Consider the following 24,280-nt stretch of genomic DNA (forward strand, 5'->3'; position numbering starts at 1 on the left):
AGGAGGTGAGGAGGATGGACAGTAATTTGATCCTGGAGCAGCCCATGAGAGATGCACAGCCTGATTTCAGCAGAGGGAAAGAGACACTCCCTTCAGTGCAGCATCCTTGCCTGCTGCTCCCTAATTGATTGCCTGCTAACATGTAACAGATGGGAAGGAACGAGTTAAGTGAGGATTTCTCTTGTCTTTGCAGCCCTCTTACAATGGCTTGGCCCAGCAATTGGGGAACCGCAATGCCCTTCTCTGTCAGAACAGCATAGTTCAGCCTCATGCAGCTGAGGTGGACATCTCTATTCCATCAGGGTGCTGAGAGCTGGAGAGAGAGAGGCAGAAGTGGGGAGGAAGCAGGCCTAGGTTTTGGTTTGCAAACCAGTGAAATAGGCAGATTCTAGGAGCAGAAAAGCCTCCTATACAGCATGCATTGAGCTGAAGACTAATTGAGCTGTAAGGTGTGAGCATGGCTGGAGGCAGAAGGGCAGAGATAGAAGCGACCTTTAGATACAAGTAAGAATTTCTAAATCAGCACCCAGACCCCTTAATATGCCTTTTTTGCATGCGAGAAGCATGCACAAGTGTGTGTTATATGTGCTGGGGTATAACCCATCACATTACTTGTTAGCATAAAGAACCTTTTTGTGGCTATAATGTCCAAGAGGGGTAGTGCCTAGAGCTCCAGTAGATTCCACAGCTGTGTGCCTGCTGCAAGAACCTAGGCAGACAGGTGCCATCTGGAGGTTGTTTTCAGTTCTGGTGCTGACACCCTTCACAGCCTTGGGCAAGTTAGTTCACTCTTCCATGCTGCCATTTCTCAGTCATCAAGACTAAGGACAATTCATTTGCATGGGACAGCTAAAATAGCAGCAAGCACAGGCCAAATGCTTGCAGTGTCCCATAATCAGCAGACTGAAGGAGATGAGGGCTCTGAACTGTAAGGCAGTGGTTCACCTGAGAGCACAAGTCATTGGTGCTCTCCAGCTGTACTCCCTGTTGGTTTCAGAGTGGCATTTCAGGATGCAAAACCCAGTGGTTTGGCAAGGTATTCGTTGATCCTCTTACTCCCCATGCTAGTGCCCCCACTGTGACCAGGGAGGATGCTCTTTTTGAAGCCTTTTTATTTAAAAGGTTGACAGAGCTTGTTTTCTTATATCAACTTTAGTACTCGCTCTTCCCCCTAAACTGCTAGACATCTAGAGCTAGGATTTGGGACACATCTGAGCATGCTGTAGGAGCCATCTCTTTTTCAAGTTGTGGGAGAAGATGGACTAAGGAATAGGAGGGTAAAGGCTCATTATAGACAGGGCCAGTTGGAATTTTCCCATCACTGATTGTCTGCAGCTTAAAGACCAGCTAGGTTATTGTGTAGTGGATGTTCGATAATTGCCGTATTTTCTCACATACAATATGCACCTTTCCCCCAACAACCAGCTGCTGGAAATTGTAGTGTTCATTACTTGTGAGAAATACAGTAAGAGCAAGTTCTGCCATTTACTGGTGAAACCAGAAGTAGAATCTGACAGAGAGCAGAGCAATGAGGATGCTTTATTCCCTGGCTGCTGCTACTCAATTACTTACAATAAGGAAAGTTCTTTTTTCCCTTCACCCCACCTTTCAGAAACAAGGTATTATGTTCTGGTGTGTAGAAAATATGATATTTGTAAAACTAAAAATGTCTCAAAGCTCCAAATAGGCAATAAAATAAATTTAAATGGCTGTACTCCCCATTCCCTTCCCTGTAGATCACCATGTATTGTCCTCAAAGCCCTCTAAAAGCCCAGCAAATTATATCACAGGTAGTACATGAGCTTGCAGTTAGTGGAGACTCAGAAAAAGACGTGCATTTTACATCCTGTTCTAATGGGGCAGATTCTGGATCTTGTAAACCTCACCCTCAGGACACATAGCTGAACACAATTGCCATGGTAGGACATAGAAGATAGGTGATTTTTGAAACAGCTGGGGCTTATACCATTTTGGGATTTAAATATGGACAATGCAGCTCATTCACTTCCCTGTGGTAGGTAGGATGATTTATAAAGAATTTGTAACAAAACCATAGCTTTCTAGCATTGCTGGCTGATGTTCTACTTCGACTGGCCACTGGGAACTTCATAGCAAAAACCTAACCTACTGATACTTGCTAAAGGTGAATCCCCTTGGCAGTGGAAAACCTATAACAGGACTGAGCAGTTGTGTTTCCCTTCAGTAGAGAAGAGCGGTACATGCATGCGGGTGTTCCCACTAGCCCTCTTTCATACTTACCCCCTTTCTGTGTTATTTTTCAGCTCTAAGGTCACAGCTCAGCAACAGAAATGTTCAGGAAGTTCCTTTACAGCAGCATCAATACAACCTGAGTGTTCTCACATGCTGCTCGCATCTATTGGCAGAATCCTCTCTGATACTGCAGTTCACCAACTCTGATGAGATGGCCAACCCTGCCCCCCAAACCAGTTGTTTTTATCTGAAAAAACAGACTCTTACTAAATGCAGACTTGCAAAGGGATCTCAGCAGGGCAGTTTCTGTGGGGCCTATTAAATTACTTATGTTTTCTAGTTACATTCCTATGGTCATTAAAATATAGAAAAGCACAATAATAGCAAAGTATTGCGGGTCCTTGCCCTGCAGGCTACCGCATAGGCACAGACTCTGGTGTTCCTGGGGTGTGCCACTGATTCTGGTAGTGCTGTGTGGGAGAGCAGAAGCTCATCTGCCTGGAGCAGTTAAAGGAGTGACATCTCTGAAGATACTGTTGACTCCAGCTTTATGCGTGTGACTGCCATGATGTCATCACACACTCTTGATGCTCTCATCAGCTTTCCAACTTGCGGTTCCTTGTTTAATATTCCATCCTTTGCTACCTTGAAACTTAGGCTGCTGAATCTATATGTGGGCACCTTAATAAATCTCCTGATTTTACAAAGTGTGGATGGGAATTGCAAGATGCTCTGCATTTTTTTAAATCAGGCCACTTATTTAGATGCCCAAGTATGGGTTTAGGAGTCTTAGGGTCTTAATCCCTTGCACTCATTTCTCTCAAATGACCAGATTTTCCCTCAGGTTTTCACAACTATTGATGCTTGAAGTTCCAGACTAAAGGGGGCATTTGTGATGAAGTTAAACAGAATCAACCCTGCAAACTGTTACTTTCACACAGTATCAGTGTTAACATAAAATGAGCAGGAGGAGGAATTGGTGTCTAGGGAGAGGCATTGCTGAACTGGAGCCTTTACTGGTGCAAAGGTCCCACTAGATTATTTCCAGTATCTGATCCAAATAAGTAAGTCCAGCAACTAAACTGAAATCAGAGATGAAAAGGTAAGCAGTGAAAGGGGAAGAATGACAGAAGAGGATAGGGGAGCATGAAAAAGAAAACTCAGGGCTAAAGCTGAATAGCTTTAGTTTGAGGAGTTTCCCAGAAACTTCTGTGTCTGATCCCTCAGACATCCTCCCAGTAAGCTGGAGATGTGTTTGCATGAGGGCAGGATCAGTATAAGTGGATAAGCAGAGGTGCAGTCCGTATTGGGCCTTTCACTGACACTATTTCTGAGCTCATCTCTGCAACAGAAGCTCAGTAGACCTCTTAAACAGGAGCTTTGTGGGATGCTGCCAAGTTCTCAGGGCCCCGGGGAGCATTCCTTGCTCCTCCCTGTCCCAGTAACACGTTCTTTAGACACAGTGAAAAGGTGGAGCTGCAGCTGGCACTCGTGCTTTTTTGCAGGCACTTTCTCCATAGAAGTGCATACGACTACATTGGAAATTATGCTGCTAACTTCTTGGCAGCCACTGGTCCACATTTTACAGAAAATGGTGTCATTTTAGCGCGCTCCACCATAAAGAAATCCTGCTATCTAACATATTAATAGTCGATTGCCCGGTCCTGGCATCCCCCAGCTGAAACCCCCAATTGACGTTTCAGGCCTTACTGAATCCAGGCTTGCAGGCCCCTGGAAGGTGGAGCAGTGTTCGCTCCCTTTTCCAGCAGGGCTAACTGAGAGAGGATGTTATTCACCCTGTGTGGCCACAAAACAAACCTATGGCAGAGCTAGGGAAAGGGCAGAGCCTTGCTTTAATTGCTCTGCCTGCCTCTGCCTTTGGCAGTGTCAAGTCATTTCTGAGGTAAATAATGTACAGTGATGTCAGGGGAATCCCACCAGCTGTGTTTGGATCAGAGATAAACACGGGTTTAAGGCAAAAAAAACTCCTGTAACGAGGGGCAGTTCAGAACACAGCCTCTTAGAAAGTCAGACTAACCCCTTTTCTAGCCTTCTAATACCCAATGCACATGCAAACTTGCCACAAATTCATACCCACACATACAGGTTCTCATGCCTGAGCAGAGGTGCACTGTTCTGCAGGGAGTCGCTGACCTGCATGGCCTTCTCCCTCCTTTCCCTTCCCCCAGCTGTCACAGCGAGCCCAGAGTCCTGCTAGCCTCCCTTCCCCAGAGCACCCGGAGCATGGTGGCTGCGCTGGCAGCATGACCGCCAGCCACGGCGAGGCTGCTGGAATTCCGATGAGTTAATCTCATCACTTTATCACAGGGCACTTACAAAAATTACAAGGCAGTATGATCAGCTCAGCTGTGCTGGCAGCCTGCCGCAGGGCCCATAAAAGAAATTGAGATCCAAAAAAAAAAAAAAAAAGTCAAAGAACTTTGCTAAAGTTGGGAAGACAGTTGTTTTTCTTGGATGAGTTTTGCTTGGCTGATGCTGACTGCGTCTTTCTCTCCTCTGTGGTGTCCTTAGTTCCTCCCAAACTACAGAGCACTGTCAAGCAAAGGAATCTTCCTCTGCTATAGCACTTAGTCCTGCCTACAGCTGATAACACATTTTTGAGCCAAGTGTACGCCCGATGTAATTCTGCACAACTGAATGGAGTTCTCACCCCAGTGGGGGACTCATGTCAGAGGGGGCACAATGAGCCTGATTCTCAGCTGGCTTGGCTCTTTGTGTTTACACACAAAGTAGGTATAAAATTGCTGCTGTTCTGATTTGGTGGCAGATGCCACCTACTTTGCACAAGTACAAATAAAGGCACAAGGCAAGAGGCAGGGAAGAATCTGTCACAAGATATGAAAGAAGCCTAGAAGTACATATAGAGTGTGGAAGTGGAATAAAGAAACTCCAGTTTCTGGGTGTGTGGTTTGCCTACATGTTCCCCAGGTAGCCAAAAAGTCTGCTACACAAGAGACCACTTCTTTGTCACTTTGAAGGGCTGGCCTGAGAGGTAATGAACAGGGTTCAAATTGCACTTTGACTGTGGGGCGGGGGGGCCTGCAAAAAAATTGGGCTGCCTATCACAATGCCCTAATAAAATCAGAGCCCCCCCCCAGGTTATGATTTTCAAATCTTACAGGGGGGCTCCTGTTTCTTATGAGAGGCAGGGGGTCAGCCCTCCCTGAGCTCCCCCCTAATTCAAACCCCGGTGACGAGCATGCTTTGGCTCTGAAGTGGTTGCTGTGCACAAATGTCATTGACACATGCATGGACACACTAGTCTTTGCAGGGTAGGTGGTTAGTCTGATAGTATTGGAGCTTACTCAGGATGTGTCCCAGTGTCTTGCTTGACAACTGTATCATCAGACCAGGGTCTCTGGGAAACTCCAGAGTCATCCTTCAGTCAGCATGTGATGAGTTTGAGCCATAGCAGGATGAGCCGTCATTACTGTCCATTTGATATAAGAACACACAAACTGCATAGCAACACAATAGGTTATAGCTGCATAATGAGATGATTATTTGGTGCCTGATGCAAAACAGAAGTGATAGCCATACTCTAAACTCGTGTAAAGCGGTGGGACTTGTCGGGGGATGAGTCCTCACTTGGAAAACAGGAAGGCAGTACAGACCAAATTTCTTGGGATGAGGCTACTCCATTTCCTCACTTGTATGAGCTTGTGGCCAGGGCCTCAAGGCTTTTGAGCCTTTGGCTTCCTGGGTTCATATATCTAGAGGAGTTCATTTATGACCTTGGGATCAAGCCTGAATCTTAATTTCCATTTTTCAGAGATATTTGATATGTGGCTGGCTATTGTCATTCAAGTGCTGTCCTTTCATGGGTTATAGATGCAACAGAAGACACTTGTGCACTGCTTTCTGCTTCTGCATAGTGTCTTTGTCTCAGGGATGGCAGGGCTGTGAGTGTACAGAAGGGCAAGGCCTGAGAAGGCAGCCATCATGGTGGAGATCTTTGTCAGAGCACAGGTCATACAAGACAAGATTGAAGGCAGAAGATCCACATCCTACATGCAGTCAGTCCTTATCCTATGGGACTTACAGTACTCCTGGCACCAGGTCACCCAGCGGGGTCTGGATTTCTTCAGCATAATAGTGTGAGATGAATCCTATGGTGCATCCTTCATTTTGAGTCTCCCTGTTCTGTCCATCTTTAGCATGCTCCCAATCAGCATCTTGATGGGCTTTAATTAAACTTCACCTCCCTCATTCTAGGTGGCTAGTAGGTACTATTGGACAGCTACCATTAGACAGAGGGTGAAAAGTCTTGTCCTAGACTACAAGAGTCCACTGCAGTTCCAGTAAAAGAATCCAGGGATTTCCTGCTCCAGCTCTCCGAAGCCAATCTCCACCTACCATCTAGTTGGAGATGGTAGAATCCGATGGTCCTCAGTCCCTGACCTTTGTTCTCATGAGTTAATTTACACTCCTTGTCAGGACTGTGAGTGGAACATTGGAGTCTGAATCACTGATTCCTGCTCTAATCTGTCAGAACACAATCCTTCCCAACTTGAGTGTCACACCAAGAAAACCTGATTCTGAGCTTCTCGTTCTAACCACCAGCCTTACTGCCTCCCTTAAATACATTATTGCCATCACATTGTCGTCAGCTTTGAATTACAAACCTCCTGGTTTCACTCCACATATTGAACAGCCCACTTCAGAAAAATCAACTCTAGAGGGAGTGGCAGGCAGCGAGACAGCTGTCTCTCTGCTTGTTGTCTTTTAGGATTAAATAACTGTTCTGCAACTCCATGACCTAACATCACAATACTTTCATCTTTGTGTTAGGCCACTGCATCTGTGCCTGGTGTTGCCTTCTTGCCTCATGGTGGTATGCAGTGCAAGCAGGCATGAACTTGGGATGCTTCTATTGCCCTTTAAGCCTTGGAAGTGAAAACCAGGCCCATAGCAATTAAAGAGAGAGGTGACTCCCAGAAAAGGGGAAAGTGAAGAATGTGTTTGGAAACATGGGGGACACTGTGCTGAGCTAAGGGGCAAGAGGTAGGTGTGGCCAGGGGTCAATAAAAATGCAGTAGGAGATTATGGAATAGGAAGCTGCCATCTCTTTTAGGAGCAGAATTCTCAAGAGAGGACCTATTTGCAACATAACCAGGGCCTTTCTACCTTCAGTAACCAGATCCTTGAGCCAGCTGTGCTGAAGGTCACTCAACTTTTGCCACATCCAGGACTGGGTTTCAGGAGAATTGGGCCTAGTTTATAGTTTCTGAGGAAACTGTTTGGATTTATACTTTTTCATGATTTTAACCCTAAATCAGGCCAAACTCAAAAGCATTCAGCTTTCAGTGTTCGGGTTGATTTGGACTGTAGATTCAAACTCAAGAATTGGGGGGACAAATGCCATACACAGTGAAACCAAAAAGAAGGTTTGTGTTCAGGTCCCAGGAACTGAAATGCATCAAACAAGCTTCTCATCACAAACCAATGCTTTCTTTGCCCTGTAACATGCTGGATCACAATGCCCTAGAGCCACACTGGAAATACCCTTCCCCAGCTCCAGAAGCAAAAGATGGGAATGATCAGACACAGTTCTAAAGCACAGAGGAAAGCACAAACCTCATGTGAAATGGTGGGACTGGGACACACCCTGGAACTGAACTGGGCCTGTGCTAAGTGCTGGCCTCCCAGGCCCAGGGTTACAGTAGTAGTAAGTGATATATGCTTGTACTAGAGTTGTTGCTTAAGTGGTAAGCAGTGTGTCTTGCTTGCCATGGTATCATATGGCTGAAGACCTGGCATCTACAATCACCCCTGCAGGCTGGATTTCTACTGAAGCTCCAGGGCAGGCATTGCTTTTTCTTCTACATTGCCTTTGTACAGTTTTTTGACAAATACGTCCCAGCCTGTCTACTTACCCCAGACACTCACCAGTGACATTTTCATTACAGTCTTGGGTGTATGAATGAATGAATGAATATGTAGCATGCATGCTGGTGGTGCCTGTGGCCTGTTGGGCTTTACCCAGCACAAACCAGGTGGACTTTACAATGGCCATTAAAGCAGTTCCTGCCATTGAAGGAGGAGAGCAAGAGTGACTCTCTGTCTGTTTGATTGCAGGGAACATTGAATACAGCTGCCCAGCCACCAACGAGTGTGAGATCACAAAACGGAGGCGCAAGTCCTGTCAGGCCTGTCGCTTCATGAAATGCCTCAAAGTGGGGATGCTGAAAGAAGGTAAGAGAGAAGGGCCAGGGACTCAGGATGATTCGCTCTCCTGGCAGGAGCCTGATCCTGAGTATGACCTTGTGATAGTCCCTAGACTGGCTACATGTGAAAAATCCCTGTCTTTCCCAAAGTGCAGGCTTTATAAAGGACTCGGGGTAGGTAGGGATCTACTTCTGTCAGGAGACAAGATTTGGCTCTTTGAAGCATAGCTCTAGTTTCCAAAGGCAGCACAACAGCAGAGAAGGGAGGAAGCAGAAAGCAAAGTCTGAGATCAATCAGGGAGGATATGGTAGGGAGCAGATTGGGCAGGGAGTATGGGACAGGGGCAGAAAACAGAGCAATTGATTAGCCAGGGGAAGGGGATTGGAGTGATGCTTGGGGGGAGGGGGAAGGGTGCAGGGATGATTTGTGGTACACCTTCCGAAAAGGTTGGCCCTCATTGAGCTAGGGCATGACCATCGATAGCATACACTTCTTCTCTAAAGGAATCACAGACAGGAAAACATTCCCCACCAAGGTCACTGCTGTGTCCTGTTGACTAAACCAGGACCCATACAATGGGAGTGGGGGCTTTAACTAAGGATGGCTAATTAAAGATGAGTAGTTTGGGCTGTTTATGAAGTATGGCAGGGTTCATGAAGCCATGTCACAAAGTGCAGGGAGGAGCTTCCAGCTGTTCCAGTTTGAGGGGAGGCTTTAGGAACACGGTAGGAGGCACAACATTGTCCATGAGCTGGGGGTCCTCCTGCCATTTGTGCTTGGCCTGAGTCTCTCAGTCTATTAATCCACTCAGCACTCTGTGAACAGCTGAACAGTGCTCGGCTTCTTTCTTATGCTGCTTCCCCCCGCTTATCCTCATCCATTCAAGGTGAACCACTGGGAATTCAGTGGCAATTAAACACATTCTTATGGATTGACTTTAAGGCCTAATTTCCCTGGCATCCTGCTGGGAGGGGGGAAGGGAGGAGAGGAGAGTCATTGCCTGGAGCTCTCTGCATTACTATATCTGGCTAAGCATGGCAGCCTCAGTCTAACCACAACAAATAGCCACTGGCTACAGACTATGCAAGTCCAACGTGTGTGAGCCAAGGCAACCAGCGCACTGCTCACATCCAGCTGCACCCTATTAGCAGCCAGTGATGAATTGTAAGATGTTATTAGAGTTTGCATTGCTTTGCAGTAGGGTGCTCATTTTTTGAGATGCTGATTGACAGCAGCTAGTATTGTTAGGAATGTAGATTAGATTTTAAACCTTGTCTGTGTGCTTTGATGGATGTGTAATATCTACGGGTAGAGATCTTCCTACCATAGCTGGCCAGTTACCAATCTCGGAGGGGGCAAACCATCCATGACCTTGCTGTTGAAGGTGATGGAGTTCAAGTAGGATTCAGAGAACGTACCTATTTGCAGGGTAGGAGAGTGACCCCTTGATACCTAATTCTCTGCATTCAGTATAGCAGAGAATGAAATATTTCCTGGCCCCATGTGCTTTTCTGAGTTATTGATGCTTCCTTGCTGTCATACCTTTTATCATCAAACTGCTTTAGTAATGGAGTATAGTAGTATTCATCATCTACTGGACTGATCCAGCACCATTAAAGTGAATGGTGGTTCGCTATTGAATCCATGACTTGGACCTGTTATGTTTAGCAGGGGTCAGCAACCCCCAGCACATGTGCTGAGCATGGCACACAAGGCCATTTTGCTCGGCACACCACTGCCAGCCCAGGCTCTAAGCAGCTGCTGCCAGCCACGGAGCCCAGGCTGCTCCCAGCAGGCAGTTGGGAGGCTGCGAGCCCCGCTGCAAGCAGACGGAGCTTTGTGGGCCGACTGCAGCCAGGAGGCTGCAAACAGCTGCTCTGGGCTCCAGCATGTCCGCACTCTGGCACCTTTCAAGGTAGACATTGTGTTTTTTTCAGTACTCTAGCCAAAAAATGTTGCCTACCTCTGGTATAGAGTATATGACATAAGGATGTATTGACAGGACTATGATAGATGTCCATAGAAAAATATATGTGGGGAGGGGAAGCCAGACCTAGTGACAGGTCACAGGGCTCCTGAGTTCTCAGCTGCTTTTGACACTGGTTTAATGTATGATTTAGGGCAGCATTTCTTAACCCATGGGTCACAACCCAAAAGTGGGTCACAAGAGTATATGAAAGGGTCATGAATAAACTTTAAAAATGGATCAACAAACTTTAAAAATGGATTTTCCTTTAAAGGAGAAAAACATGGGAAATGGTGGCTTTTCGTTTGCAGGCTGGCAGAGTTCTAGCCTGCAAGGGGCTACTTGGAGCCCCGCCATGCCCCACACATCCATCCCATGCCCCACATCCTGGGGCGGCTGGGTCCTGGGGACGGGGGGCAGTGGGTTGGGAGTGAGAGGCACTGGGTTGGGACTGGCCATTGATGTTTACAAATGGGCCATGGTACAAAAAAGGTTAAGAAACACTGATTTTTAGGGCATGTTCTTTCTTTCTCTCTCTCCCTGTTTTCCCATCTGTGAAATGAGGGGCACACCTAACTGTTTTGTGGAGGGATTTTGAGGATGGATTAGTTAATTTATATTAAGCCCTGTGGAAGTACAAAGTATTATTATGGAGAATTCAATCAATACACGTCTTTAAAAGCAAAATCCAAAAAGGGAGAAAAAATTGTTTTATGGCTCTTGGTCTCCAGTCAGGAGTTTCTGGAAAGAGCAAATCCATAATTGTTTGACTTTCTGCTCAAAAATGCAGAACTGACAAGGGATTTGAGATTATAAAGGGGTCATTGGTCTTTCCCACCTTGGATTTCCATCCTTCTGTGAGATCAACCACGCCATCTCCCAGCCCAAGCAGGAGCTGTCTCTTTTGTATGTTTTCTAGTGCTTTATCCAATCTGGTTTTAAAAGTCCCATGTGATGAGGCTTCCCTGGAGAGAGCGCTCTTTTGTCTCGTAGAGCTCACTGGGAAGAAGCCCAGCTTTCTTTTTGCCCTTTTATTAATTTCATCTGATTATTTCTAGTTCCCCCTATTCCACCCTCTTATATTGCACCAGATATCTCCTCTCTTTCCTTTGCCTTCAGACATTTCAAAAGGCTGCTAGCATGTTCCCTGCCCCCTGTCCCTGGCTGCTGGCAAACTGGGGAGTGAGTACCCAAAGTCAGGATGGTCTTGTAGTTAAAGTTAATATCCCTGAGTTCTGTTCATGGCTCCTTCATTGACTGCCCGTGGGCCAGTCACTGTAACAGTTGTGTGTACAGATGCTGGCCTTGTTCATAAAAGGGGTGGGAGACTATTGTTATATTTGGCCAGCAACTGCTATGAAAGGGGAAATGTGTCTTTTCTTAGTTATTTTGCACGTACTGAATTATGTACTTAGACCATTCTGCTTCCTGGGCCCAGCCTTAGCTTCAAACAGAAGGGATATTTGGGAGTAATAAGCAGAGAGGACACGCACAGGTGGGGTAATTCTGATCCTTATCTTACTCAACTTCTAACATTTGGCATGAATCCTATTGTAGGAGCAGGCTCAGGCTCCCTTCTGGGACTTTGCCTCTCTAAGATCCAGCAGGGTCTTCCTTTGGTTGAACGCAGCAGTGTAGGTTTGTTATGGAAATGCAGAAAGTGAACAAGAAACAGGCAGGAAAGGAGCTGAGTGAGCGATCAATAGGTGTCTCAGATATCCAGGCCTCTTTCTTTAAGAGAGCCCTGATCAATGCACTGCAACCAGGGAACTGCATGGACACCAGAGCCTTGTCAGCTCAGGTTCTCCCAGCATGATGCTGAAGAGCACGGGAGACTCGCTGGGGAGAGCACAACCTGGACAGAGCTTGGGGCAGGAAGTATCCTGGGCAGAGCCCCACTGGCTCAGATGTCTGAAGCATTTGCCTGCTTGTCATCTTCCCTATGAGACTCACTCTCCCTTTCCATTGAGATAGTGCTAACTGACCTCTTTGTTAGCAGTCTCAGCAGAGAGGCCAAAGACTCCCAGACACGGAGCCTGAAATTTCACCTGCCCCCCAGAGCTGATGCCTCTAGGGAAGGGCTTATTGCCTGGCATATCTGTGCTATTTAATGCTCTGTTTCCTTGCCTTAGCAGCATCCTGTAGAAGACAGTGCAGGGGCAGGCATAGTTCTGGTCTTTTTGCTCCTACTGAACAAAAACTGGGGGAATCTAAAGTAAAGACTCTCCTGTGAGAGTCCTCAAAGGAGCAACTGTGTGTGTACACACATGCACTGGCCAGTGGAGCTAGGTTTGGAAGGGAGCACACGTTTCATCAAGACTGGGATTGTTTGAACCCAGACGCTTCCCTGATATTGTGTCCCAGACACGTACCAGCTGGAGTATAGCTCCTGCTCACTCCATTCAGGCAGCGTTTAAAACTAGTCTTGCTGTAAGCGCTTGTACTTTGTTACGGGTACTTTCTGGTGGTGGATGTTTGTTTGTGGTTGTGGGTCTCTGGAGTTCTGCACTTCTGACTTCAGCCTGCACTGTATCGGATGTGGGGAGAATGAGCCTCCTTTTGTCATGTCCCAGTCGCTCATTGCCCTTCTGTGATGGCTTTTCAGTTGTACTCACAGTTTTCATGTCTAAAAGTGGAGGCAGTGATTAATTTCAGATAATGAGAAATATGTGTAAGTGGGTTCAGTTGAAGGGAGTTTAAGTTTAGATGTAAGCTAACAACTCCCAGCTTAGCTTCTCCGCTTTTTGACACTGATGTCCTAACCCTGTGTGGGTTACCTCTCAGGGTGTTGCCATGGCAGTGACTGTGATGCTAGCTTTCCCTGTAGGAGCCAAGCGAGGAAGCTTTCCTTTAACACCAGTATCATGAGCAGGTAGCAGATGTGAGGAGAGGTGTGATGTACAAGGGAGAGGTGGCATGATGTCAAGCTTCCCCTGGGAAAACCACTCTTTGAGGGCGAACGGAGTGGGAGGGGGGCTGCTTGCAACCTCCTTAGAAGTCTCACAACAGAGAAGTTGGCAAATCAAAGGAAAGAAGAGATGTTGCCTGTAGCACAGAGTCCACAACAAAGCCTCCAGCCCCCCACTGGCCAAGCTTGTGAGCAGCTTTCCAAATGGAGCGACCCAGCCGTCCTTTGTCAAACAGGCCCTTCCTTTCTCGTTGTGTGGCATTCACAGTGATGATAGCCGTGTGGAGACCTTTCCCCATCAGGAATGTTTGCCCTCTTTCTGAAACTGTGCAGCCAGCAGGCAGCTGCCACCACTTGCTGTTTTTGTACTGGTGTCTTTTATTCCCAGTGCAGCTCGACACACTCCTGGCAGGTTACCAAGGCTTAACCCAGGCCGTCGCTTTCAGCTTTGAAAGAGAAACTGTCTAATCTTTGCAAAGCCCCGTCCTTTCAGCCTCTGCTCCCTTGATGCTGTTTTTCTTTTCGATTCCACTGCAGAGGACTATAATCCTGCATTTTCGAGATCTAATAGGAACCAGAGCAACTGGGGGCAGGGGAAGGACTCTGAGGTCAGGGGAGCTAGATCCCCTCACAAAGCATGTGCATGTGTATGCATATGGGAAAGGCAAAAAGGAACATGTCCTCAAAGTGCATAACCCTGTAATACTCCTACTGGGTGTTTGTCCCTTCATTCTTTTAAATCTTCGCAAGCAGTAAGAATGTGCTTTGTATTGCTGACACGTGGCCATCTCCCACTTCCTGCAAAACCTGTGATGTGACTTATCTCCTGGCTTATGATGAGCAAGTTTCTCAGAAAGGCTAGTGGCTTCTCTCTAATCCTACTGGAGAGGAAAAATCATTACCACAGTCAGTGCTCATATGCTCCCAGCAGAGGACAAAGATGGAATGAGCTGTGGAGACAGGACATCCTTTTCACTTCTAGAAACGGTCCCAGAAGGTTGAGGGTGAAGAACAGTACAGCCATTGTGCACAGTGCCCATAATCCTGTAGATAATAAGAACCTTGCTATCCATGGATGTTAACTGGCCACAATCTGCCAGCACCAGATTTGCTTTAATACGTTGATCTTAAAGGGCTGAGAGGAATTCACTCAAGAGAAGGGACAGTTGCTAGGCTGCTAATTCAGGGAAAACCATTCCATCTAAAGGCCTAAAGCCTGTTCTAAGGACACTGGCCAAAGACTGGGGTTTGTCAGATTCCCCTTCTGGTCTGATACTTTTGGGGCTACTGCAGGAAGCTGTGCACTATTCCTCCCAGTTGGTATGTTAAATCTTAAATCTAGGAAGTCTTCCCTTACAAGGGTGTTCACCTGTTGCAGAGAGCAGGGGATAACCTCAAAGTTTCCCAGATTTTCCAGCATTTTACTCTTACGAACTGGACACCATAAAGGCAGGACCTGGCACTTACAGTTTAGGGATAGAGCTGTGGACTGCAAAGATTCTGTCCTTTCAGAACACCTGGGAAGGGAAGTGTTTTCCTTCTGGAAGTACTGTGGTCTGGAGAGCTTACAGACACTGAAGGTTCCCCTTGTAGCTGTATTTCTTAGGTGAGTGTTGGTAAGAAGTGGATGAGGAGAGCCAACACATGCAAAAGAAGGTGCTTTTTTCACAAAAGAAGGAAGCAGCTGGATCTCCAGGAGGAGAAGTGTCAGGTTCCCAGGGGCTTGCTGGGACAGGGATATGGTTTATTTCTTTACATACGCAGATCCATTCTTTCCAAAAAGTGCATCTGCTGTTGAGTAGAGATGCCATGGATTCAGATTCCAGATTGAACTCTTCCTTTCTTGGCCTTAGCTACTTGTCATGCTTGTGCCTTTCTAAAGGGAGTGATGCAAAACAAGTTAAAATTCAACAGAGCATCCAGCTTCTTTCTGTTACAAATCCCACAAGCTCTTGGACTCTTATCTGTCTCATCTAATTTATTCCTCCTGTACTCATCACTAGAATACTTCAGCACCAACACTATAGGGGCAGGTAATGAAACAAAATATGAAAGAAGTGAGCAGACAAGAACCACAGAATTTACCCAATATGCCTTTGTATTAATGGTAGATCTTCCCAGGGCATTTCCAACCTCTATGGGAATGGTTTCAATCTCAGGAACTTGCAACTTTATATCACTTAGATCTTTGCACTCTCCAAACCTCTACCTGTCATTACACTGGGGAGGTAGTCACTGCTCACATTTAGAGGTGACACAACCTGAGAGCCTATAGACAAGGAAGCCAAATTTGCCTTTCACCTCAAGCAATTATCCCTCACAACTTGATCTTTCTTTTGACAGTCCCAGTCTGTAGGCTGTGAAATCCTATAGTCAATGGCACCTTATTCAAGCTTAGCCTCAGCTCTGCTGTTTCTGGGCCTTATTGCATGTGGTGGTGGGGTGCCCCCAAGAGTTTTCTAATTGAAACAAATTCACTTCTTCCCCTGGACAAGCCTGGCCTCTTGTGCTGTCTGCCCTTTAAACAGAAGATGTCAGGCATTGGCAATCTCAATCTACTTCCCTTTAATAACCACTGGATTCATCCTTCAGTAAAGCCTGATAACTGAATAAATAGGAGAGTGCATTTTCAATGCAGTAACTAAAGCTGGGGTTCTTCATTTCTGTTTTTAAATTTCAAAATCTCTCAATGGAGCCAAATGTTTCCAGAACCCTCCCTCCTCTCCTCTGCCTGCCCCCACTCTCACTCCCAGACCATGTGTTTTCTAAAAGATATTTGATTTCAGTGAAAGCTCGGCTGACATCCATGCAATATGCTCGGTCTCTCTCTTTGTGATTCCTGGGAAGGATGAGGACTCCTCCGGGGATTCTGGGTAATTGGGTTAGTGGCCAGCTCATGTCAGGAAATTAAAAGGCAGCTCCGATCAGGTTGCTGCTGCATGGGATTTAATGGCTTTGTATTTATAGAGTATTCTGCCTCTAGCCGGTGCCAGAAATATCACTATTCTAGGCATCCAAATGAAAAAGAATGAAAAAGGATGTTTCTTTCCCCAAAATATGCCTGTGTTTAAAGCCAGATAGACAGACTCCAGGCTCGGAGTTGCAGGATCCCCAGGTGCAGTGAGTGACACCTTGATGTCTGTATCATCCACACCTGACTACCTTCCATTGCAGGAACACAGCTTGCCACACCTCTGCACTGTTTGGCTAGAGCATTAACTAGTCCAGTATCCTACCTCCTGCTGTACCTGAACAGAACATTAATCTATCTAGGATGGTTCCCCTCCCCCCATTCAGTCTAGCTCATTGATCTGTTTAGTTCAGTATCTAGCCTGCTGCCACACCAGATTGGACCGCTCTTCCATCAATTCTTGTGTCTAGCCTCCATTAGTGGTACATAGCTGTTGATTAAGGAAAGGGGTTGTCTGGCTGTAACTGGCACTCAACAAATGTCTTGTATCTAACGGTTTTGGGGAGTTTAATAAATCTCAATCTCATTTCTACCCCCATATGCTACTCTGTGTGCCACACAAGGGGGGGGGGGATTTCTTTTAATAGCTTAATAAAATGGACATTAGGAAAGGATGAAGGAAGGAAGGCCCCAGGTGTGCAAAGGTCCTGATCCATGAGGTACCAGATTTTAGCCACTTTTGGCAACACTATAACCAAACCTGTTACAGAGAGTGCTGCCACATAACCCCAAATGTGTCTGAAGTCCCCAAGGTGTCTAAGGTGCCCAACAGCGCAAAATATCTTCCACTGGATTATGCAAGACTATCCAGGTCGTGAGAGTACCTAGCAGCTCAAAGCCCATAGCCTGGCAGGACTCACTAACTTGTGTTCAAATCTCCTCTCTGCCTGAGAAGTGGGGATTTGGATCCAGATCTCTGTCCTTCCAGGAGACTGTCCTAGCCATGGGCTATAGGATGTTCTGTAACGGGCTTTTCCCTGATCCTGGTACAAATGTTACACTGCATATAATAATAATTAAATATTGATTGGTCAAAAGAAGAAAGCCCTGTGACTACTTTGTATTTTGCACAAGAAAAGACTGATCCTCATTAGGTGACTAACTCCAGGGAGAGGTTCATGGCTATTAAATCTTGGAGTTTCACAGGACAGATCTGTTGCTTCCCCATTTCTTTTCACCTGGTGGTTCCTTGCTCATTTGCTGGGCCTTTGTGGATCTCATGCTTAGGTGTCCTAGTGCCTAACTCATGACAGATGATTCTACTGGGCAGCAGTGCCCTTAGAAAGATCTCTTTGTGAATCTAACCTCAGGCCTATAGGCATCTAATTCTTAATGAAAGCTAATAGGACTTGGTCTTGGCATCATTTGGGCTGTTAGAAAATTCCCTGAGTTTTACTCTGTCCTCCCAGTATGTGATGCTTGTGCATACCAACATTTCTTCTTCCAAATCATGCATGGTGGTGCTCCCCTGAAGTGTGTGGTATCCAACAAAGACTTGCACTGGAATCTCAGGACTATATATTGATAATGCAATAGCACACAGGGGCTCCAACCAGGAGCTGAGCTCTACTGAACCAAGCACTAAAAAATACTTAGAAAAAGCAGAACCCCTGCCTTGATGAGAGTGCACTTGTAAGAAAGCAGGCACCATGTGAAGGACTGGGGAAGAGGGTATAGACCATCTGCAAGTGTGTGCACTCCCAGTAGAGACCAGGTGTTCCTTATGCTTCTTTACCCACAAGCCGTAGGTAACTGGCTGAATTCTTCAGGCTTCCCAGGTACAAAAAGGCACGGGCTTCAGAGAAGTCTGTGAGGAGCTGACAAAACTACAGCTAAAGCCAACATCAGTGGGAGAGGTGAAAGGGGAATGGATGTACTGGACACTGCGGGCCACAGGGCTACAGTGCATGGCAAACTGCATGGTATACCATTTACTGCAAGCCTGTTGCAACGCTGTTGTGCCATTGGTCATAGGTTTGCAGTATTCAGCACAGCCATGCATATCACGATACATTCCTGGCCCCTTAACCAGCAGTGTCTGGTCTAACCAGGCTCTGGTGCGAGTGCTTGTATTGACATTTAAACAAACAAAATGATGGAAGGAAAGGTATTGTAGGGCACAGCTGCTAATTCAGCATGAGGGGGCTGGTTTAAGCTTGCCCTTGAAGTCCCCTTCCATCCCTGTGGTGTCTTCAGTCAGTCAGTGCAGTCAGCAGCCTGCCTCTAGCTTGATTTTGATGTCTGTCAATACAGGCGGCCAAAATCCATTCTCAGTGCAACCCCACAGAGTGATGAGTCCCTCCCCCGCACACCTGGGCAGCGGCAGGGGAGAATACCCACGCAACTGTCATGCGACTCAATTAATGTGTTCACAAAAGCAGGGAACGTAGCCCAGGTTGGAAGCCCTGTCTGTAGGACAGACCTCAGTGCCAGTACAGCAGTGGTGGTAGAACACCCTGGTGAAGACACAGCATATGCCAACAGAAGGAGTTTTCTGTCAATATAGCTGTATTGCCCCTTCAGACAACAAAAGACAAACTGATAGAAGTCCTCTTCTGGTGATATAGTTGCACTCACAGAAGGGGCTTCATGAGCATGGGGCTACACTGGCTAAGAGGGGTGTGATCTTCATATTCCCCTAACCAACATAACTATACCAGCAAAACTATAGCATTGCCTGAGTGCAAATGCTGCCTGCCCTGATCCAGTCTGCTGACTGGCTCCTAGAGGGTAGATGTGGCTTGTACCCTAGACACACCTGTGTATCACCCTGGCTCTCACCAGGAAGGGTAGGATTTTACCTATTTCCCTATGCTCCTTATGGTGTTATTTGTCTAACATAGGAAAACAGTGGACAAGACAACAGCACATGTGGGAAGAGGTCTAGAGGAAAGACCAGATAGACAAGGGGGAAAGGACAGCTGCTTGTGAGAGATGACCATGTATATAGAGCTCAGACTTGTCATATTGCTGTTTTATGGGAAGTTGCAAGTGATGTCTTGATTATCAAGTGGTCATGTATGAACAAGAGAGCCAACCTGGGGAAGGGCAAGAAACTGGCTTGGCAAATGAGGAGAAACAAAAAGTACATGTTAAAAAATAACGGTTCCTGTGGAGGCTCATTGCATGTGCCATCCAGCCAGTGAAAACCAGGTCCAGGAACTGAGCTTCAACGTAGGAGCAGCTGTCAGACTAGGCACTGCAAAAGTGTCCTCATCCCTCTAGCTGATCTGCAACAGGCAGATCCTCCCAGTCTGAGGGCTACTCTAAGTCATGCTAGCTAATTATGGCCCTCAAGAGGACATTCCAGCAGGGAATCATAGGGTATGGGGATGTGCTGGCCATGTGCTAGGGGAAGTGCTCCTGGGGCTGGGAAAGGCTGCTTTAGGCAGCATGCAAAGATGCCCAGCTACAGCCAAGCCTCTATCGGCGCATTTCAACATTTTGCCTGAGTTACTTTTTATACCTAAAACCCTTAAATAACAGAAGGTAGGTAAGCCTCACAGGATTTTGTGAAGGCCCATTCAGCTCCACTTAGGCCTAGGCATGGCTTTTCTCTTCAGTCCTTTTGTTTAAGGCTTTTATTAGCTGTGGTTTTATATGGCCATCTTCACCTCCTTCTCTCTTAAACCTCTCTACTCCTGTCATAGCTCTGTACCCTGACATATATCCCACTGCAACTTTTATTTGTGGTTCAGGGAAAAACACAGGCTGTTCAGAGGGAAATCACAGCATTTCACTGGCAACAATGCTTCCCCTCTTTTCTGTATACTGTCGTCAGCATCCCTCCCACCCTACTGTCTGCATGCCCCCTTCTTTGATCTCCAGCAAGACATGTTAGTTATGCCTCTGCTGCTGAAAACACTAGGGCATCATGCCCTGACTGGTGCATTCTTCTTAGTGCTTCCTTTACCTGTGCTTTTCTCCATCTGGGCACAAGTCATTCCATCAGAGTCCCTTGGCTTCATTCTTCCTCTAGCAACATTTTCTGGCTCAGATGGATCTCTCTGTTACTATCAATTCATGAGCATGTGATAGGACTCAATAGAAAGTGATGTGAGGCTAGTAATTCAACACGACAGCTGATATTGGGCCTAAGATGCATTTCCCACTGGCAAAGCCGAGCTTCACAGAGCTTTTAAAAGTATTTTTAGTCCCCCGAAAATAAAAGAGAAACTAAACCTGATTCCCGGTGCTGCTGTCGCTGCATACTCGGCTATTTTTACTTCCGACAGACTGGGCCTGGGTCCAGCTTTTAAAAAAAGTCTGGAATTATTTTACTTCCATTAAGAAAAAAACCCCCAAGCCTGATGTTATCAAGTCAGTGAGGGGACATCTGATCCCAAACTTGTCAGGCAGACGTCTTTCCAATGGGGCACGTCAGAGAAATGCAGGGAGCTTGAACAGATCAGCAGATCGGCTCTTGCACTGCAGAGACTTGATGCTGGCACAGACCTTCTCTGTAGGCAAGCTCCTGGAACATGAGTGGCACCAACAGGATAGTTAGAAAACTGACAGGCCTACTCAAGACAGGACGCTGGGTTGAAAAAGACTGGACACCAGAAGATACATGGTTACCACTCTCCTCTGTCCTAAGACACGTATTGGCAGTGGGGAACAGACAGCATATACCACAGATCTAAAGAATCCAGAACAATGCGGCAGATGCTATGGGTGGTCCTATGGCAGGCAATAAGACTAGGATACAGGGGTCCCCTCAGAAGTGACAGGACTGGGGTGTGCCAAGCTTCTTGTTACAGTTTAAGTGGATCTGTGAGATTTCCATCCTGAACAGCCTCCATTTCAGAAGTCACTGCTGCCCTTAAACTAGTACAGCACAGATGAGCTGCCCCAAAACTGCCCCATGCTAGTATGCCCCGTGGCATATGTGGAGAGCCTTCCTCTAGTGTTAGAAGAGAGTTAACTTGCTATGGCCTATCAGGCCTTCTCTTTTTGCTGAAGTTGTCTGCTGGGGGCCTTAAGTACTGATGTTGGGGGTAGTTTTGTGATACAGACACCTTCCCTGCTAAGAAGTGACCTGTGGCAGGCTTGGCGTGAAATGGGCTGGGTAGGTCATATGGCATTTGGAGAGTAATGGGTTGTCATTGCTACCAGGTTGGAAGCAGTAAATCATGCATCAAGTTGTCCAGTAAGATTTTCTCAAAGCAGTTTTATGCACTGCAGTCAAACGTCAAGGAAGTTAAGCGGTTGGTGTGAAATGCAGAATGTTTCACCACCAGGTGACTTTGCAGTGACCTTCCTCTCTCTTTCAAGGCTCTGTTCCTCCCTTCTTGCTCCACTTCAGTCTCTCATTGTTCTCTCTTTCCTCTGCCTTGTCCTATTCTCATTTCTGAGCCTTCTCCCCTGCTGCTCCAGCTCAAAGACCTCCCCACCCAGCAGGCTTCCTCTTGCTCCTTTTCCATGTCCTCCTTGGAAGCATGATTCAGCCCACCCCTTTCTCAACCATATTTATAAAATGAGTCAGTAAATGAACCAACAAAATGCTAAATCCCAAGGAAACAGGAAGGTGCCTGTTTTTTGGGCTTTTGTTATTGGCTCCGCCTCTTCTTCCATTGCTATGTGACCACTTCAGCTGTTAGTTTCCTGGGGTAGCAGGGTTTTTGCCTAGAAGCTTGTCTTGAGCATTTCTCATGCACTGCACCAATGACAAATAGCAAGACATGTAATAAGTGCATATCAGTCTGTTCACTTGCTGTGGCACTTTAGACCACTCTGTTCAGTGACTGGGAGCCAGGAGAAACTGGCCCATATATGAGTCACTATGTTCACAAGCTCTTCCAGACTTGTGACAGTGGTGACAGGGTGGAACAATGGTTGTGTAAACTGTTATTTAAAGTGTTTACCTCAAGGAGTGTCAAACAGGATGGGGAACAGGAGAACAGACTGGTTCAAAATTAACAAGCCAAAGTCCTTGGATGAACAGACCTATATCCACTCAGCACGAGGAGGAGGGCAAATCTCCTTGAGTCTCTCTTATCTCTTGTAATGTCCTTAAGTTTTTGTGTCCCTATAATCTGATTGAGAGTCCCTAATACTGTTGCAACCTGTGCAACCATCTCACCAGCCAAGCACTGGGGCCACTGTCCCTGTCTGCATGCATCTCTTTTGTAAGAGTGACTTCACCCTATTTTTTTTCCTTTTGCTGCATCAAAATGTACCACAAAGAACTGCAGACTGGTTTCTTGCTTCTGCTGCTAGGTGATGCCACCTTCTTTGCTTTTTAACGAGGGGCATTGGATAGCTGTGTTTCATTTGGAACAACCTTCTTGGACCAGGGGACCCCCCTGCTTCCCCTATCAAGTTTTAAGGGGTTTATTTGGACAGATGTGGAGCCAGTTCCCACTCAGCTGCTGATTCACCACTTCCCAGGAAAGCATATTTTCCCCCTTATTGACCAAAAGGAGGCACTGCTTATTCTGCACAGCAGGGAGTGGAGACCTTCAGAGGTTTCTTTCCTTTGAAATCAGAATACATTTGTATACATAGGAAAGTCATAGGATGGAATCTAGTTGAAGGGCTCTCAGCCATCACCACTCTGTATCACTCACTGAACTGGGTTGTGCTTTAGCAATAGCCATTGTTGTCCCTCTGGAAGTCAGCTTAGGACAGTACAAGTGATGGTGTGGGACATTAGGTGGAGGTTGTGTCAGCACCAGGCTGCTGCGTTGCAGTATTACTGCTGTTAGTATAATGGTATAAAGCTTTCAGTGCAGTGGTAGGTTAACACAGGGTTGGCTTGGAACTTGACAGATTGAGCCTCTTTCTGCATACACTATCTGGGAGAACAATAAGAGTTCCTCAGATTTATTCATCCAAAACGCTCATGTTTATTACTCAAACATTTAGTCACAATATTTGTTGTGTAGTGTGGCTGCTCAGGGAAGTCGCATAAGTTTATTTCTGTTCCTTGACTAGATGATTACACAAGTGTGTGTGGTGTAAATACTTGGATAAAATTCAGTTTGACTCTAAAAATCACTTTCAGTGGCTGTTTGTCACAGCTGAACTCGATAGTTGCCTAATTTCATAGATATTGAATGCAAAAGACCAAGGGTCCGGTCAGAAATAATTTACTTAATCGAGACAAATATTCATGGATTCTTTCCATTACTGACCCACATTTCATACTGGCAATACTGTATGTGCAATTGCTGTCCTTATGATATTGATTATTGATGCCAATATTGCTATTTGAATAGATATGGAAAATTTTGATATTGCATTCAATGTTCTGTTTGCAGTCTGACTCACTGTATTTTAAAGAGCCACGGCTACATTTCTTTTGTGTTTCCCTAGTTCCATGTTATCTTTGCCATGCTGTTGTTTCTATTTATATTTAGTTCTTTTCTTATTATAGTTGCCTTGCTTGATAAAAATGGTAACATCTTGGTTCTGTTCATATTTCTTAATCTCTTTGTTATGGGCAGCTTTCTGCAAATATAGACAGTAAGAGGTCACAGAACATTTAACTTTTCATTTTTAAGAACAATCTCAAGGGTTTTTTTATAACTTCAGGTTCAAGTGACATTTCTGAGACTTCCTTTTTTAAAAACATGATCATCCAGAGGGCACTGAAGGCTGAAGCCCTCAATTTATCCACCAAGCAGTTATTCAAAAGTAGGGGCGAGCTAATTTTTATCTTTGTTAATGTGGTGGAGTAAGGTAACTTTTTCAGTGATACTATCAGGCAGCCTCCTGCTCAAGCTGGGACTGATGGGACAGCTAGATTCAGTGACCTGGTCAGGGAGATTCTGCTGGATATGGGAGGACAGGCACTCCTCCTCTCTTGAACAATATTCCGGACTTCATCATGGCATTGCTAAGAGGTTATCAGGATTTCCTACCTCTTGTATTTGCAGGGGTTCGCCTGGATCGAGTCCGTGGGGGGCGCCAGAAATACAAGAGAAGACTGGACTCTGAGAGCAGCACTTACCTGAGCTTACAAATACCCCCTCCAGTCAAAAAGCCATGTAAGTATAACTGGCACACTGTGTTCCTTGGAGCCAGCATTTGG

The 24,280-nt window shown here is 46.1% G+C and overlaps 1 protein-coding gene across 6 annotated transcripts in view; it reads left to right on the plus strand.

Moving 5' to 3' along the window:
• ESRRB (estrogen related receptor beta) overlaps positions 1-24,280 on the plus strand; it is a 158,802-nt gene that overhangs the window by 110,317 nt on the left and 24,205 nt on the right. For all 6 annotated transcript variants that reach the window (XM_019499256.2, XM_019499253.2, XM_059723106.1 and 3 more), the window contains 2 exons: positions 8,311-8,427; positions 24,126-24,236. In XM_019499256.2, coding sequence (XP_019354801.1) covers positions 8,311-8,427; positions 24,126-24,236 — 228 coding nt within the window. The remainder of the gene's footprint in view (positions 1-8,310; positions 8,428-24,125; positions 24,237-24,280) is intronic.

This window comes from Alligator mississippiensis, chromosome 2, assembly GCF_030867095.1.
Source record: "Alligator mississippiensis isolate rAllMis1 chromosome 2, rAllMis1, whole genome shotgun sequence".
NCBI classification, from domain to species: Eukaryota; Metazoa; Chordata; order Crocodylia; family Alligatoridae; genus Alligator; species Alligator mississippiensis.